The sequence below is a fragment of the Salvia miltiorrhiza genome, chromosome 1 (genome assembly GCF_028751815.1).
Source record: "Salvia miltiorrhiza cultivar Shanhuang (shh) chromosome 1, IMPLAD_Smil_shh, whole genome shotgun sequence".
Taxonomy (NCBI): Eukaryota; Viridiplantae; Streptophyta; class Magnoliopsida; order Lamiales; family Lamiaceae; genus Salvia; species Salvia miltiorrhiza.
The window spans coordinates 61,395,307-61,407,839 of NC_080387.1; the positions used below are offsets into that span (position 1 = coordinate 61,395,307).

General features: G+C 39.8%; 3 protein-coding genes across 4 annotated transcripts; 2 read left to right on the forward strand and 1 right to left on the reverse strand.

The window, feature by feature from the left end:
* Positions 1–1,333: 1,333 nt before the first annotated feature.
* LOC131001303 (uncharacterized) lies at positions 1,334–6,748 on the forward strand. Of its 2 annotated transcripts, none has more exons than XM_057927670.1 (8): positions 1,334–2,029; positions 2,502–3,577; positions 3,663–3,948; positions 4,245–4,454; positions 4,725–4,898; positions 5,149–5,346; positions 5,421–5,534; positions 6,213–6,748. In XM_057927670.1, exons 2-8 carry the CDS (start codon positions 2,526–2,528, stop codon positions 6,558–6,560), a joined length of 2,382 nt encoding a protein of 793 aa, XP_057783653.1. In that variant the 5' UTR covers positions 1,334–2,029; positions 2,502–2,525; the 3' UTR covers positions 6,561–6,748. The 2 variants fall into 2 exon arrangements, with proteins under 2 accessions (XP_057783653.1, XP_057783646.1); XM_057927663.1 differs by having other exon boundaries at positions 1,339–1,557.
* A 530-nt stretch (positions 6,749–7,278) lies between these two features.
* On the forward strand, positions 7,279–9,070 carry LOC131001344 (beta-D-glucosyl crocetin beta-1,6-glucosyltransferase-like). The gene has a single exon (XM_057927714.1). The coding sequence runs from the start codon at positions 7,612–7,614 to the stop codon at positions 8,992–8,994; it is 1,383 nt and encodes a 460-aa protein (XP_057783697.1). The 5' UTR covers positions 7,279–7,611; the 3' UTR covers positions 8,995–9,070.
* Positions 9,071–9,374: 304 nt separating this feature from the next.
* On the reverse strand, positions 9,375–12,533 carry LOC131001294 (probably inactive leucine-rich repeat receptor-like protein kinase At5g06940). The gene is made up of 2 exons (XM_057927650.1): positions 9,972–12,533; positions 9,375–9,883 (listed from the first exon to the last, which is right to left on the reverse strand). The coding sequence occupies exons 1-2, from the start codon at positions 12,253–12,255 to the stop codon at positions 9,522–9,524; spliced, it is 2,646 nt and encodes an 881-aa protein (XP_057783633.1). The 5' UTR covers positions 12,256–12,533; the 3' UTR covers positions 9,375–9,521.

Here is a 12,533-nt window from a genome sequence, read left to right on the forward strand (position 1 = left end):
CAGTCCTACGCCCAATCTCCTAATTGGAAAAATGTCTCAATTTTTTCCATTTCTTTAATTCGTATCATTAACCTACAAATTGTATTAAACAAATAATGTGACGGGATGAATCCAAAAAGTGTTGGTAAAATCCCAAATCTAAAATATCTTAGTGAAATCCGAAACATTTCAATCACGAATTCACTGGTTATACCAAGTTAGTCCAAGAAATATATTTTACCATTTTTTATGGACAAGGACAATGGTCCATTTGGTCCACAACAAATAATTGTTTAGAAGACTAAATACATTACATTGGTTGGTCTTGGATTTATACAGCCCACCAAAAATAACAGGTAAGTCTGAGGGTCTACTTCAATTAAATAAATTTCAATAAATATCCTCAAAATAAAAATAAAAATAAAAAATCAATAAATAGGTATATATACGCAGGCAGCACAGTGCCAGCTTCGATTTATACGATGGATAGTAGAGGGTCGTTGTCGGTGATGGTTCATGTGGAAACCGACGAATCACAGGTGACGCTTACATTGTTGACCACAAACACATACAATGTCATTTTCACCCACCCCCACCCCCACCCCCAAAAAGAATATTTGACTACTATATTTATTTTTATTTTTTCTTTCCTTTTTTTTAATTTTTAGTACCAATAATATAGTTTGCTCGTGGATGATAAATTTCGATGGATTTTGCAAATATTATACTTTAATTCAGTCTAAATGGAGGTTCATTTTACAATTATAGCTAGTGGTGGCTGAAGTGGGAGGCTTCTATTCATATCCAATAGAGAAAGCAGAATATTAGTTAGGAAGAGCTGGAATCGAATTTTTTTGTCACTGTAAATGATGCCAAAGAAAAAAAGGTTTCAAAAAATATAAAATTGTAAGATTAAAAAAAAAAATGATTGGCAGTGTTTAAGCTCCCTCCCCCACAGCTCCGCCCATATTCACACCCACATACTCCAATTTTCAATTCATGAGTATGCTTGATATTTTAATAATGTTCAATAAAATTTAAATGAGATTCTTTGGAAATATGCAGACATTATGAATTGAAGTAGTGTTTTTATTACATATTTACATTGCAGCTGAAATTGATTTCCAACTAAATTATTTCTGTTGATTAACCGATTTTGAAGAGGAACGCACCTAAACAAATTATTTTGAAAAACATATCCCAACTAAAAGAGAAGGAAAAAAGCTAATGTTGGTGTAACGTAACGTAACCGGGACTCCCGGTCACTTTCCCCCACCGACACCCTGCACCGGTCGCCCCCGCCTCTCGCCGCCAGGAAAATAAATGAAATATAAAAATAAAATCTCCTTAACGTGGGCCCCTCTTCCGCACTCCTCTACCACCACTTCCCATAATTGCACTGTAAACCAATTCTCACTTCTCACCTCACTCCACCACCTCTACACTCATAATATATATGCACATGGTCGTGCATTATGCTTAATCGTTTCCAGCCGAGAGAGGGAAGGAGGGAGGAGCTTGGTTGGCGACTGTAGAAAAAGCTTGTGAAGTTCGATGTTGCTATTCCTAAAAGCTACGGTAAATTAATACTATCTCAATTACACCTTTTAACTGATTTCTTTTGGATGGATTCGGAGCAAAAAGAAATCGCTTTCGCTACTTTCGATGTACTTTGTTCTGTTTTTTACTTTTAACTCTTTTGTGCATTGTTTCAATTCTTAGATCTTGTCGTTTTGGGAATCTGATCAGTTTGCTTGGCTTATTATTTTCATCATTTTTTGTAGTGGAGTGTAGTTTTTTTTTACTTCTTTCTAAATCCGATTGAAGCGGCATTTCGTTCTAGATTGCCTAGGAATAAATTTTGTGGTGGTGTTATTATATTGTCCGAGAATTTTTCTTCTGTGGCGGTTGAATCTATTCGCGGAAATCGCGCATCTCGCCATGGCGGTTACTATCACTACTTTTGCGGCAATGTAACCGTCGGCATTCATCATTTTACTGCCGTGTCACTTTGCCGTGAATCCTTCTTTCGAAATTGCTGATTACGGTGGTAAAATTCTTGCCCTCAGCATAGAGTTTTGTGTGTTTTTTCTGAAACGAATTGAACAGCAAATGTTCTGTTCTGGTTTATTTCCTCTCTTTTTTTCTTTGTTTATCACAAGTTCTATGTCCTTTGTTCTGATGTTTTCTTCTTGTGTTATCGAGTGCTCGTTTGATTAAGATAATCACATTTTAGTTCGACTCTGGTGATGAGCGACTCTGTTAATTTGAAAATTGGAGTGTAGATCTTACTGAATGTGACTAATTTTCTATTGTTCGTCTGATTAAGCTGGAATTTTCTGAACTCTCTCTCTCTAATCGGCGTGTGGATATAAATAGTGTTTGTTCACGAAAAAAATTGTCGAAATAGAATAAAATTGAGCGGCATCAATTCAGTTCGGTGAACAAGACTCTTTCTTGTCCTTTAAAAACGTTCTCTAGTCTTGATTTCTTATGTGATCTCCATTTTTGTTCTGGTTCAGTGATAAAGGAGAAATATTCTCAGCATGAAGGAGACTGACAGGAGAAAGGGCCTAAACAACAAAGAGAAAGCCCGTCCTGCAAGACCTGAAACAAGGGATCGGAAGCTGCCAGGAAAGAATGTTGGTAGAAACTTGAAGGAAAAAGAGGTTGAGGCCAAGCCTTCGTCTGATAAACAGAACATAAATATTTTAGGAAGCGACTTAAAAAGTGGTGCCGAACCATCAGAAGCTTTCGAGAATGTGGTCATAGATTATGTCGATGATGAATGCAGGTCTGAGGAATCACTGCATAATACAAGAACTCTCAAAACGGATGAGAGACAAGGCAATGAGAAATTGACTGATAATTCTAGTGATATGGATATTGTGGATGAATCTGATGCTGAGACTACTAATGATTCAGTTTCGTCTCATGGGGATCCACAAACGGCAGATGAGGGTAAAGCTGAAAAAGTTACCCGGGTTAGAAATCTTTCCTCTGGCTCTGATGGCTCTGCCCAAGCACAGAGATTGAAATCTGATAAGAGAGCAAATAGCCTACAGATCAAAGCATCGAAGCAAACTCCAAGGAAAGGGCCCGAAAAGGGGCTGTTAAAGTCTGCCAAGAGTTCATCGGATAGCTTGAAAAATATGAAAGTCCATCCAAAACCTCTTTCCGATTCCTCCGAAGGGGCTGATAGTCAACCACTTGAACTGGACAATGGGGTAGATTCCCTGGATGAGGCTTCCAATGGTGCTCATACTGTGTGTAGTGACGATGAAGCAGTTGATACTGAGGAAAGTCACAAGCGAGAAGACAAAGCTGATCAAAATCAAAAGATTGAGGAAATGGAAGCGAGGATTAAGAATCTTGAGAGCGAACTTAGAGAAGTTGCTGCTCTTGAAATTGCACTCTATTCTGTTGTTCCTGAGCATGGTAGCTCCGCACACAAGGTGCATACACCTGCCAGGCGCCTTTCTAGGCTATATATTTATGCTTGCAAATACTGGTCTCAAGATAGGCGAGCTACTGTGGCTAGAAACACAGTGTCTGGGCTTGTTTTAGTTTCGAAATCCTGCGGCAATGATGTTTCCAGGTTAGTATAACATGAGATCCTTCTGGTTAGTAAGCATGTACATACGTAGTAGGAAATCCTAAATCTCGTATATTGTCTTATTTAGGTTGACATTTTGGTTATCGAACACTGTTGTTCTGCGGGAAATTATATCTCAGGCATTTGGGAATTCCTGTCAGTCTAATGCTTCAGCAAAATTATTTGAGTCTAATGGTGGTGAAACAAAGTCATCTACAAATAAATCGAAGAATAGTGGTGGAAACAGACAATTGAATAAGAAGGGTTTCTTACAGTTCGTGGATGATTGGCAAGAAACAAGAACCTTCACTGCTGCCTTGGAGAAAGTCGAGTCCTGGATTTTCTCAAGGATAGTTGAGTCAATCTGGTGGCAGGTTATTTCTCTATAACCTTCACACAGTAAAACTATAGTAATGTGATTACTTGAGATATTCAATCAATCGAAGGATTGAACACTAATCATCTCACTGAGGTTGCTGGATTGCTGCCATGTTCCAATTTTAGTTTGTTTCTTCATCTAAAATTATACTGTGTGCCATTTCATCTATAATTTTTATTTTTATAGCATCAATTTTGATTTCATATATTTTGGGCTATTAAGTTTATTATCCACATTTCTGTAGTCCATTTAGACTCTTTCCTCTAAAGTACTGTTTCTATTGCTTCTCAGACACTGACACCTAACATGCAATCACCTGTTGATGATTCTACCACACCCAAAGGTTCGGAAAGGTTACTTGGCCCGGCCCTTGGTGACCAGAAACAAGGAAGCTTTTCCATTAACCTATGGAAAAATGCCTTTCGTGATGCTTTCAGAAGACTTTGCCCTGTTCGAGCTGGGGGACATGAGTGTGGTTGTTTGCCAGTTTTGACTAGGAAGGTGCATAACATAATGTTACTTTTCTCCTTTTCCATCATTTTTTTTTGAGGCAACCTTTTCCATCATTATACTCATGTACACACGCATGGTTTGTTTTTTTCTTTGTGTGTGTGTGTGTGTGTGTGTGTTTTTTGGGGGGGGGGGGAGGGGGGGTTATCACAATAACATTGATGTGTGCTATAAACTGAAGCATGAGTTTCTTTTAGTCAATGTTTTGGCTGCATGGTGATACCACTCGCAATATCTAATAAGATGTATGCATTTTATTAGGTGATGGAACTATGTATTGGCAGGCTTGATGTGGCCATGTTTAATGCTATTCTCCGCGAGTCAGCCCATGAGATCCCTACTGATCCTGTATCTGATCCAATTGTGGACTCCAAGGTTTTACCTATTCCTGCCGGAGATTTGAGCTTTGGTTCTGGTGCTCAACTTAAAAATTCTGTAAGTGCCTTGCTCCTACTCTAGGCAATCATTCTTGTCTACATATTAGAGTTGCTTGAGTAAGGACAATACTTTAATTGCATCCTCTTATTATGCCTTGAAGTATTATGTACTTATGAAGAAATTCATCTTTTGATAAATGTGTTTTATTATGAATCGGTGGAAACACTACATTTTTGTACTAGCATTAATCACTTCATGCAGGATTCTTGTATGTCTTTCTATTTAAGACGCTTGTGCACTTCCTCAGGTTGGCAATTGGGGTAGATGGTTATCCGATTTTCTTGGCATGGATGCTGACAGTTCTGCAAAAGACGCAAATGATGCACTGGATGATGATGATAAGCAGGGTGCGGAGAAACCAAAGAGTTTCCCTCTTCTTAATGCCTTGAGTGATCTTCTAATGCTTCCCAAAGATATGCTCATGGACCGTACAATAAGAATGGAGGTCAGCTGAGTTAAATCTTGCTTTGTCGTATATCCCTATTATGTATCACCATCTCATCCATTGTATTTTTATAGGTCTGTCCAGAAATCAGTCTTCCATTGGTTAAGCGAGTACTCTGCAACTTCTCTCCTGATGAGTTCTGTCCCGATCCTGTCCCAGGTGCTGTGCTAGAGGCACTAAACGCTGAGGTATGCTATTATTTGCATTACAGAGTCTTTAGCAGCTCTCTCTATTTTCTTGTCCACAAAAAATATTCTCTCAGCACAATATCAACGATAGTTGCATTCTTCATGAATCCAGTTCGAGTAGTGTGAGGTGTTTGGCTAAGCTTATTTTAAAGAACTTATAAGCTCTTGGAGCTTATAAGATGTGGTTTCTTAAGAGCTTATAAGTTGTCAAATTATTTGGATAATTGAGCTTATAAGCTAGAGAGATGATTTTTAGTTGATGAGAGAAAATCTTTGTTAGAGAAAAAAAATCGAAGAAAAATGAAATTAGAATGATATATGATGAAAATAAAAAATCATAGCTGAGTTATTTTTGTAAAATGAGTGTTGCTTATATGATAATGAGAAAATAAGTTGGGATAGAGGAACTTATTTTTTGAAGAGCTTATTTTGCCCAACACTTTAAAAGAGCTTATAAGCTCCTAAACAGCTTATAAGTTGTTTTAAAAAACTTATAAGCTCAGCCAAACACCCTTCTAAGTATCATTTCATATTTTCTATGCTTTAGACATCAAGATTTAGGAAATTATTCTGTCCTTGTCATGAGTGTTAGATGTTGCTCATTTATGGTGATTAAGGTTCAATATCTTTACTATGTTACTGCGATCACTATTTGAAAGAGTTGGTTTGCGTTGACAGTCAATCATAGAGCGTAGAATATCAGGGGAGTCCACCACTAACTTCCCTTACACTGCTGCTCCGACGGTGTACACGCCTCCCTCTTCTTCCGACGTGGCCGAGAAAGTGGCGGAGGCCGGTGCAAGCAGTCAGTTCTACAGAAGTGCCTCCTCCGTGCAGAGGAAAGGGTACACCAGCGACGAGGAGCTGGATGAAATGGAGTCGTGTCTATCTTCTGTGGTCGACACACTGCCACCGTCTCCCACTGCCGTAAGGCGCAATGGAAGAGGTGGCGGCGGCGAAGTAGGTGATGGTGATGGAGCCAACGCTAGGTATGATCTTCTTCGTGAGGTCTGGCAATCCACATAGAGACCATGGGATATGCTTGCTTGCTAGAATTGTGTATGTATTTTTTTTTGTTTTTGACGAGTGACAGGTACATAATGAAAGAACTGAGTGAAAAATCTCTACTATATAGCAAAAACATAATTCATCGATTTCATTTGTATATTGCAACCCTTCCTCTCACATTACAAATGGACCATTTTTTTGAGCAATGAGATTTATTTCAATGGGCCCACTTAGAGAAACAATTTGATGTGGGCCGATTTAAAATTATTATTAATGAAATAACTTTTGTTGATAGTTAACATCTTTCAAATCCTATTACGTCTTCTTTCTAGGTTGGAAATTTGGAATGCATGGCGTATAAGATGCAAAACTTAGGGTTGCTTGCCTATTTATTTTATTTTATTGCATTTGCTTAATTTAGGGTGCTTATTGGGTGTATATTTGATATAAATAATTTAATCTCTTTAGAATCTAAGTCGGTGGCAAAATCAATATATAATCCATAGACGTATCTTGATAAAAATAACTTAGATCCAATTCTTCTACTAATAATAAAATTAAATCTACTACAAAATAAATAACTTAGATCCAATTCTTCTACTAATAATAAAATTAAATCTACTACAAAATCTTGGGTAGATGGAAGGTAAATTACGTTAAACTTTAAACTAATATATATAATTAACTTCCAGTTATATATCATGTAATAGTCAATTATAATATTAAAAAAAATTACTTGTAAAACCCTAATTGAGTATAATAAACATTTGTTTTAGAGGATCCTATTTTATTAATATTCCATCAAAAATACTTGTCACGTAAGGAAATTTCAATCCCACTCTCAAAACATTCTCCTAAGATTCTACTTCCCATACAGACCCTCCTTTCCTTTTCTTTTCAGCATTCATGGAAAATTGCCATCTTTTGCACCCATGCATGCAGAAAATTCACAAACCCTCAAACCGAACAGAGAAGGAGAGAAAAAGCATAAATACATAGCCTTTTTCAATCATCTTCTACAACCAAAAACTAACCCACAGCAGCTGCGTGTAGTTTGTGTTTATTCGTAATGAATTCCACCAAAAACCAAAGCCCCCGTATCTTGATGTTCCCATGGTTAGGCTATGGTCACATAACACCCTATCTCGAGCTAGCCAAAAAACTCACAATAAAAGGCTTCTACATATACTTGTGCTCCACTCAAGCCACACTCTCTTCCATCGAGAAAAAAATCACTCAAAATTTCTCTAACTCCATAGAACTAGTGCCCCTTTTGTTGGAGGTTTCATCAGAGCTCCCTGCAAAGTTCCACACCACCAATGGCCTCCCACCCCACCTCATGGTCAAGCTGAAGGAGGCCTTCGACAAATCCGTCGAAAATTTCTCAGCTATTCTGAAAAACTTGAAGCCTGACCTGCTCATCTTCGATTTCCTGCAGCCGTGGGCCCCTTTGCTTGCCGAAGCTCAAAAGATCCCATCTGTTATATTCATCACTAGTAGCTCTGTCATGACCAGTCTCATGTTCCACCACTTCAAGAATCCGGACACTGACTTCCCTTTCAAGAACATAAGGTTTCGTGACTACGAGTCTCGTTTCATGGATGAGTTGTTGGAGAATGCTAGGGATTGTAGGGAGAGAGAGAAGGGCTCTATAGGAGTTGACAAGTCTTGCAAGATTGTTCTGATCAAGGGGTTTAGGGAGATTGAGGGGAGATACATTGATTATGTATCTGGTTTGGTTGGAAAGAGGTTTGTCCCTGTTGGCCCTCTTGTTCAAGAGCCCTCTTTAGATGATGGTGGGAGCTCAGAGATCTTTTCGTGGCTGGACAAGAAAGAGGTGAGATCGACTGTTTTTGTCTCTTTTGGGAGTGAGTACTTCCTTAGTAAGGCAGACATGGATGGGATTGCTCATGGTTTGCTGCTAAGCAAAGTTAACTTCATTTGGGTTGTGAGGTTTCAAGAAGGTGTGGTGCAGAATGGTTTTCTTCAAAAGAAGTTTCCAGAAGGCTTTCTTGACAAGGTTGGAGATAGGGGTAAGATTCTGGAAGGTTGGGCGCCACAGACAAAGATCCTAGTACATGCAAATGTGGGAGGCTTTGTCAGCCACTGTGGTTGGAACTCTGTGATGGAGAGCTTGAAGTTTGGGGTTCCTATCATTGCGGTTCCGATGCATCTCGACCAGCCCATCAACGCTAGGCTAGTCGAGGAGATCGGTGTCGGGAAGGAGGTGGTGAGAGACAGAGATGGGAGGCTGCATGCAGAAACAGTGGCTGCAGTCATCAATCATGTTGTGGTGGAAGACGGTGGTGGAGATGTGAGGGGGAAGGCTGCTGAGATGAAGGCGAAGCTCCACTCGAAGGGCGACCAAGAGATCGACGAAGTTGCTCAAGAACTCATGAGCATTTGCAGCAAGAGTTCAACCAATATAGTATATTATGGTAGCTTGTTTTAGTCCTTGGTTTTCAGCAGCATATTGATTTTAGTGGTGTTTTGCTTATTGTGTTGCTCTGTCTATTTAATACAGAGAAACACTACATGACTTAATATAACTAGTACTCCCTCCGTCCGCCAAGATTATGTCACAATTACTATATTGGGCGTCCGCCAAGATTATGTCACTTTCCTTTTATGGCAATGGTCCCACCACCATCTTTAATATTTTATCCTTACTAACACTCTTTATTTACAAAAAAATCACTCAAAATTCAATCTCAACCACTCATCTCATAAAGTGGTGGGACCCTTTCTCCACTATATCAAAATCATCACCAATTTTATTAAATCCCGTGCCCAAGCAAATTGCCATAATCTTGGCGGACGGAGGGAGTAATATTTATGTTAACTTCTGTCAAAGTGCCTGATTTATGAATATGCATAGACAGACATGATTATATTACATTGACAAAAAAAGAGCAAAACAAAATACAAATTTCCCTTGACAGAATGAGGATGTGAACACAAGTTCAGACAGGAACTGAACTAAGCGACATCAGCAGAGAACTCCAAACCTTGAAAAGTAGTGGTTTCAAGTGACTGAAGTGCTTTGACAACTTCAGCCATTGATGGCCTCTTCTCCGGCATCACACAAGTGCAACGTAGCCCTATTTCTAGGGCTTCGAGCATTTGCTGCAAATGCTGGGAGGAGCTCGAGATCTTGGGGTCAAGAACTTTGAGGGATCCATTGGTGATGTTGATCTTTCTTCTTACCCACTTCACAACGTCGAGTGTAGGTTCCTCCGGTTCCCTTTCCACTGCTAGTCGACCCGTTAGAAGCTCCAACAGGACAACGCCAAAGCTGTAAGTGTCAATCTGCTCCGTGGCCTTCTTTGTGTGACCATATTCTGCATATACAATATGAGAAAAACTTAGGCAACAATGTAATGCTGTAATTAATAAAGCAGCATTTCAGGTAATATCAATGCTTAATACCTGGAGCCAAATAGCAAGATGTTGCAGATTCTGAAGAAATTACAGTGTGAAACACGTTTTCTCCAATAATCCGGTCCAAGGCAAAATCTGTGAGCTTTGGCTGAAAATCAGCATCAAGAAGCACGTTGTTCGACTTCACATTTCTATGCAGCAAATGTGGGAGGTAATCCTTGTGAAGATAGGCCAGGCCTTGAGCAATGCCAATGGCTATCTTGAGCCTCAAATTCCATGGCAAATCGAGGCCGGGTTGGCCTAGAAGATCACCTAAACTTCCCTTTGGTAGATACTCATATATCAAGAATATGGAATCATCAGAGTGGCAGAAACCAAGAATCTTCACAATGTTTTTGTGTCTGATCTTTGCTAGAGTCTTGACCTCATTTTTCAGAGCTTTTGAAGACTGGCTAGCAAAATTCAGTATCTTCTTCACAACAACAAGCTCACCACTCGGTAAGGTGACAACGTAGACCCTCCCCATTTCCCCACCACCACCACGGGCTGTCTTCTCATCCATCGACATAAGCAAGTCGTGCTCAGTGACTCTAAGAGGGTAAAAGAACACTGACCTCCATATCCCTAACTCAGTTCTCTGCTTGTGAGACCTCGTTAGATAGAATCCAAAAGCGAAGACCAGAAGCGCGAAAGCCAGGGTTATGATAACCAAAGCACAGGTCAGTTTAGCAAAGCCAGATGGTTTGTGCATTGGCTTGTCATCATCTAAACAAGCATGGGGCAGCCCTGGCCCACATAACCCGGAGTTTCCCTCTAAATAAGAGGCTGGAAGGCCTGAAACCAACGAGGCAGGAACTCTGCCCGATAGCTTATTGAAAGAGACATTAAAGAGAGCAAGCTTGAGCTTTTCAAGCTCTTGTGGAATTAAACCAGTGAGATTGTTTTCAGAAAGATCAAGGTAGGTTAACACAGGCAGATCAGCCAGAGATTCCGGGATCTCACCAACAAAACTGTTACTCGCCAAAGACAACGACACCAGCTTCCTACATTTCCTCACCTCCGGAACCCTCCCAGAGAGAGAGTTGTGGGAGAGGTTGATGATGCTCATGACAGGTGAATCGCAGAAATTTGGAGGGAGATCTCCGTACAAATGGTTCAACGAGGCGGAGAATCTGTACAAGTTTCGAACTCTGCCAACGCCCTGAGGAAACCGACTGGTGAAACTGTTGTTATCAATCTGAACATGCTCAAGCTGAGCAGCTTCTGAGATTGAATCAGGGATTTCACCACTAAACATGTTGTTTTCAGCTCTGATGAGCTTGATCTTAGGCAGTGACCACAACCAAGAAGGGAAATTCCCACTAAAACCATTGTTATGAACCTCAAACCTCTCAAGGTTCTTGCATTCACTAATCAAATCATTAGGCACCAATCCATTAAAGAAATTTGTGTGCAAACTCAAACTCACAAGACCCTTAGCTTCACAAACCCCATCAGGAAATGGCCCAGAAAGCTTGTTTTGTGAAACATCAAAAGAAACTAAATTTGGGAGTAACAACTCAATCGGAGGCAAAACACCAGTGAGATTATTTTGAGAAAGGTCTAAAACAATCAAACTCTTCAACCCACTAAAAAGATCTGGTATTTCACCATAAAAACCAGAGCTTTGCAACAAAAGCTGCTCAAGTTTACTTAGCCCGCCAATATCAACAGGAATCTGACTAACCAAGAATGTATTATGTGACAGATCAAGAACCGCAAGCTCACTAAAATTCCCAAAAACAACAGGAACGCTACCTGAGAGCAAGTTGCTACCCAAGTCAAGAACTCTGAGCTGCTGCAGCCAGCCAATGTTTTCCGGGATCTCTCCCTCAATGTGATTCCTGCTGAAATCAAGAATCTCCAAAGTCTTAAACTGGGAAATTTGCTCTGGGATTGTGCCCCAAATGAGATTGTTACTGACATTCAAAGTCATCAAAGATTCACATTCTGAGAGGTGGAGTGGGATAGGCTGGTTAAAGAAGTTATCAGCAAGATTGAGATGAGCAAGGCTAGCAAGATTGCATATGGAAGCAGAGATTTCACCAGAAAGATTCGAGCTTTGAAGATTGAGAGAAGTAACCAGAAATGGAGCTGCATTTGTGCAAGAAACCCCAGTCCAGTTACAATGGTGAACTGTTGAAATGTTGGACCAGCCAGATAGAATGTTCAAAGGGTCATCAATGGAGTTCTTGAACTGGAGCAAGATTTCTGGCTCAGAAACTGCAGAGGTAAGAAGAAGAAGTGAGAATGCTAGTGAGAGAAAGAGGAAGTGGGTGCAGGCGGTGGCCATTGGAGGGGAGAAAATGAGGGTTTCTTGCTAGTTTGCTAATGGGGTTTCAGATATATTTTCATTACAGTTAAACAGAGAGTTTGGAATGTTTTCAATGCTGGTTTAGAGATTTAAGGGAGAGAATGTAATTAATAAATGGGGATGGGAATATTGAGATTTGAGAATGAATGAATTGTGGTTTTCAACCAAGCCTAGTCAACAAAAATCTATTGCAGCTTGGATACTTTTTGAAGGCTATGAAGTCAATGATGACAAGAAACAAATATTACAAATTAACT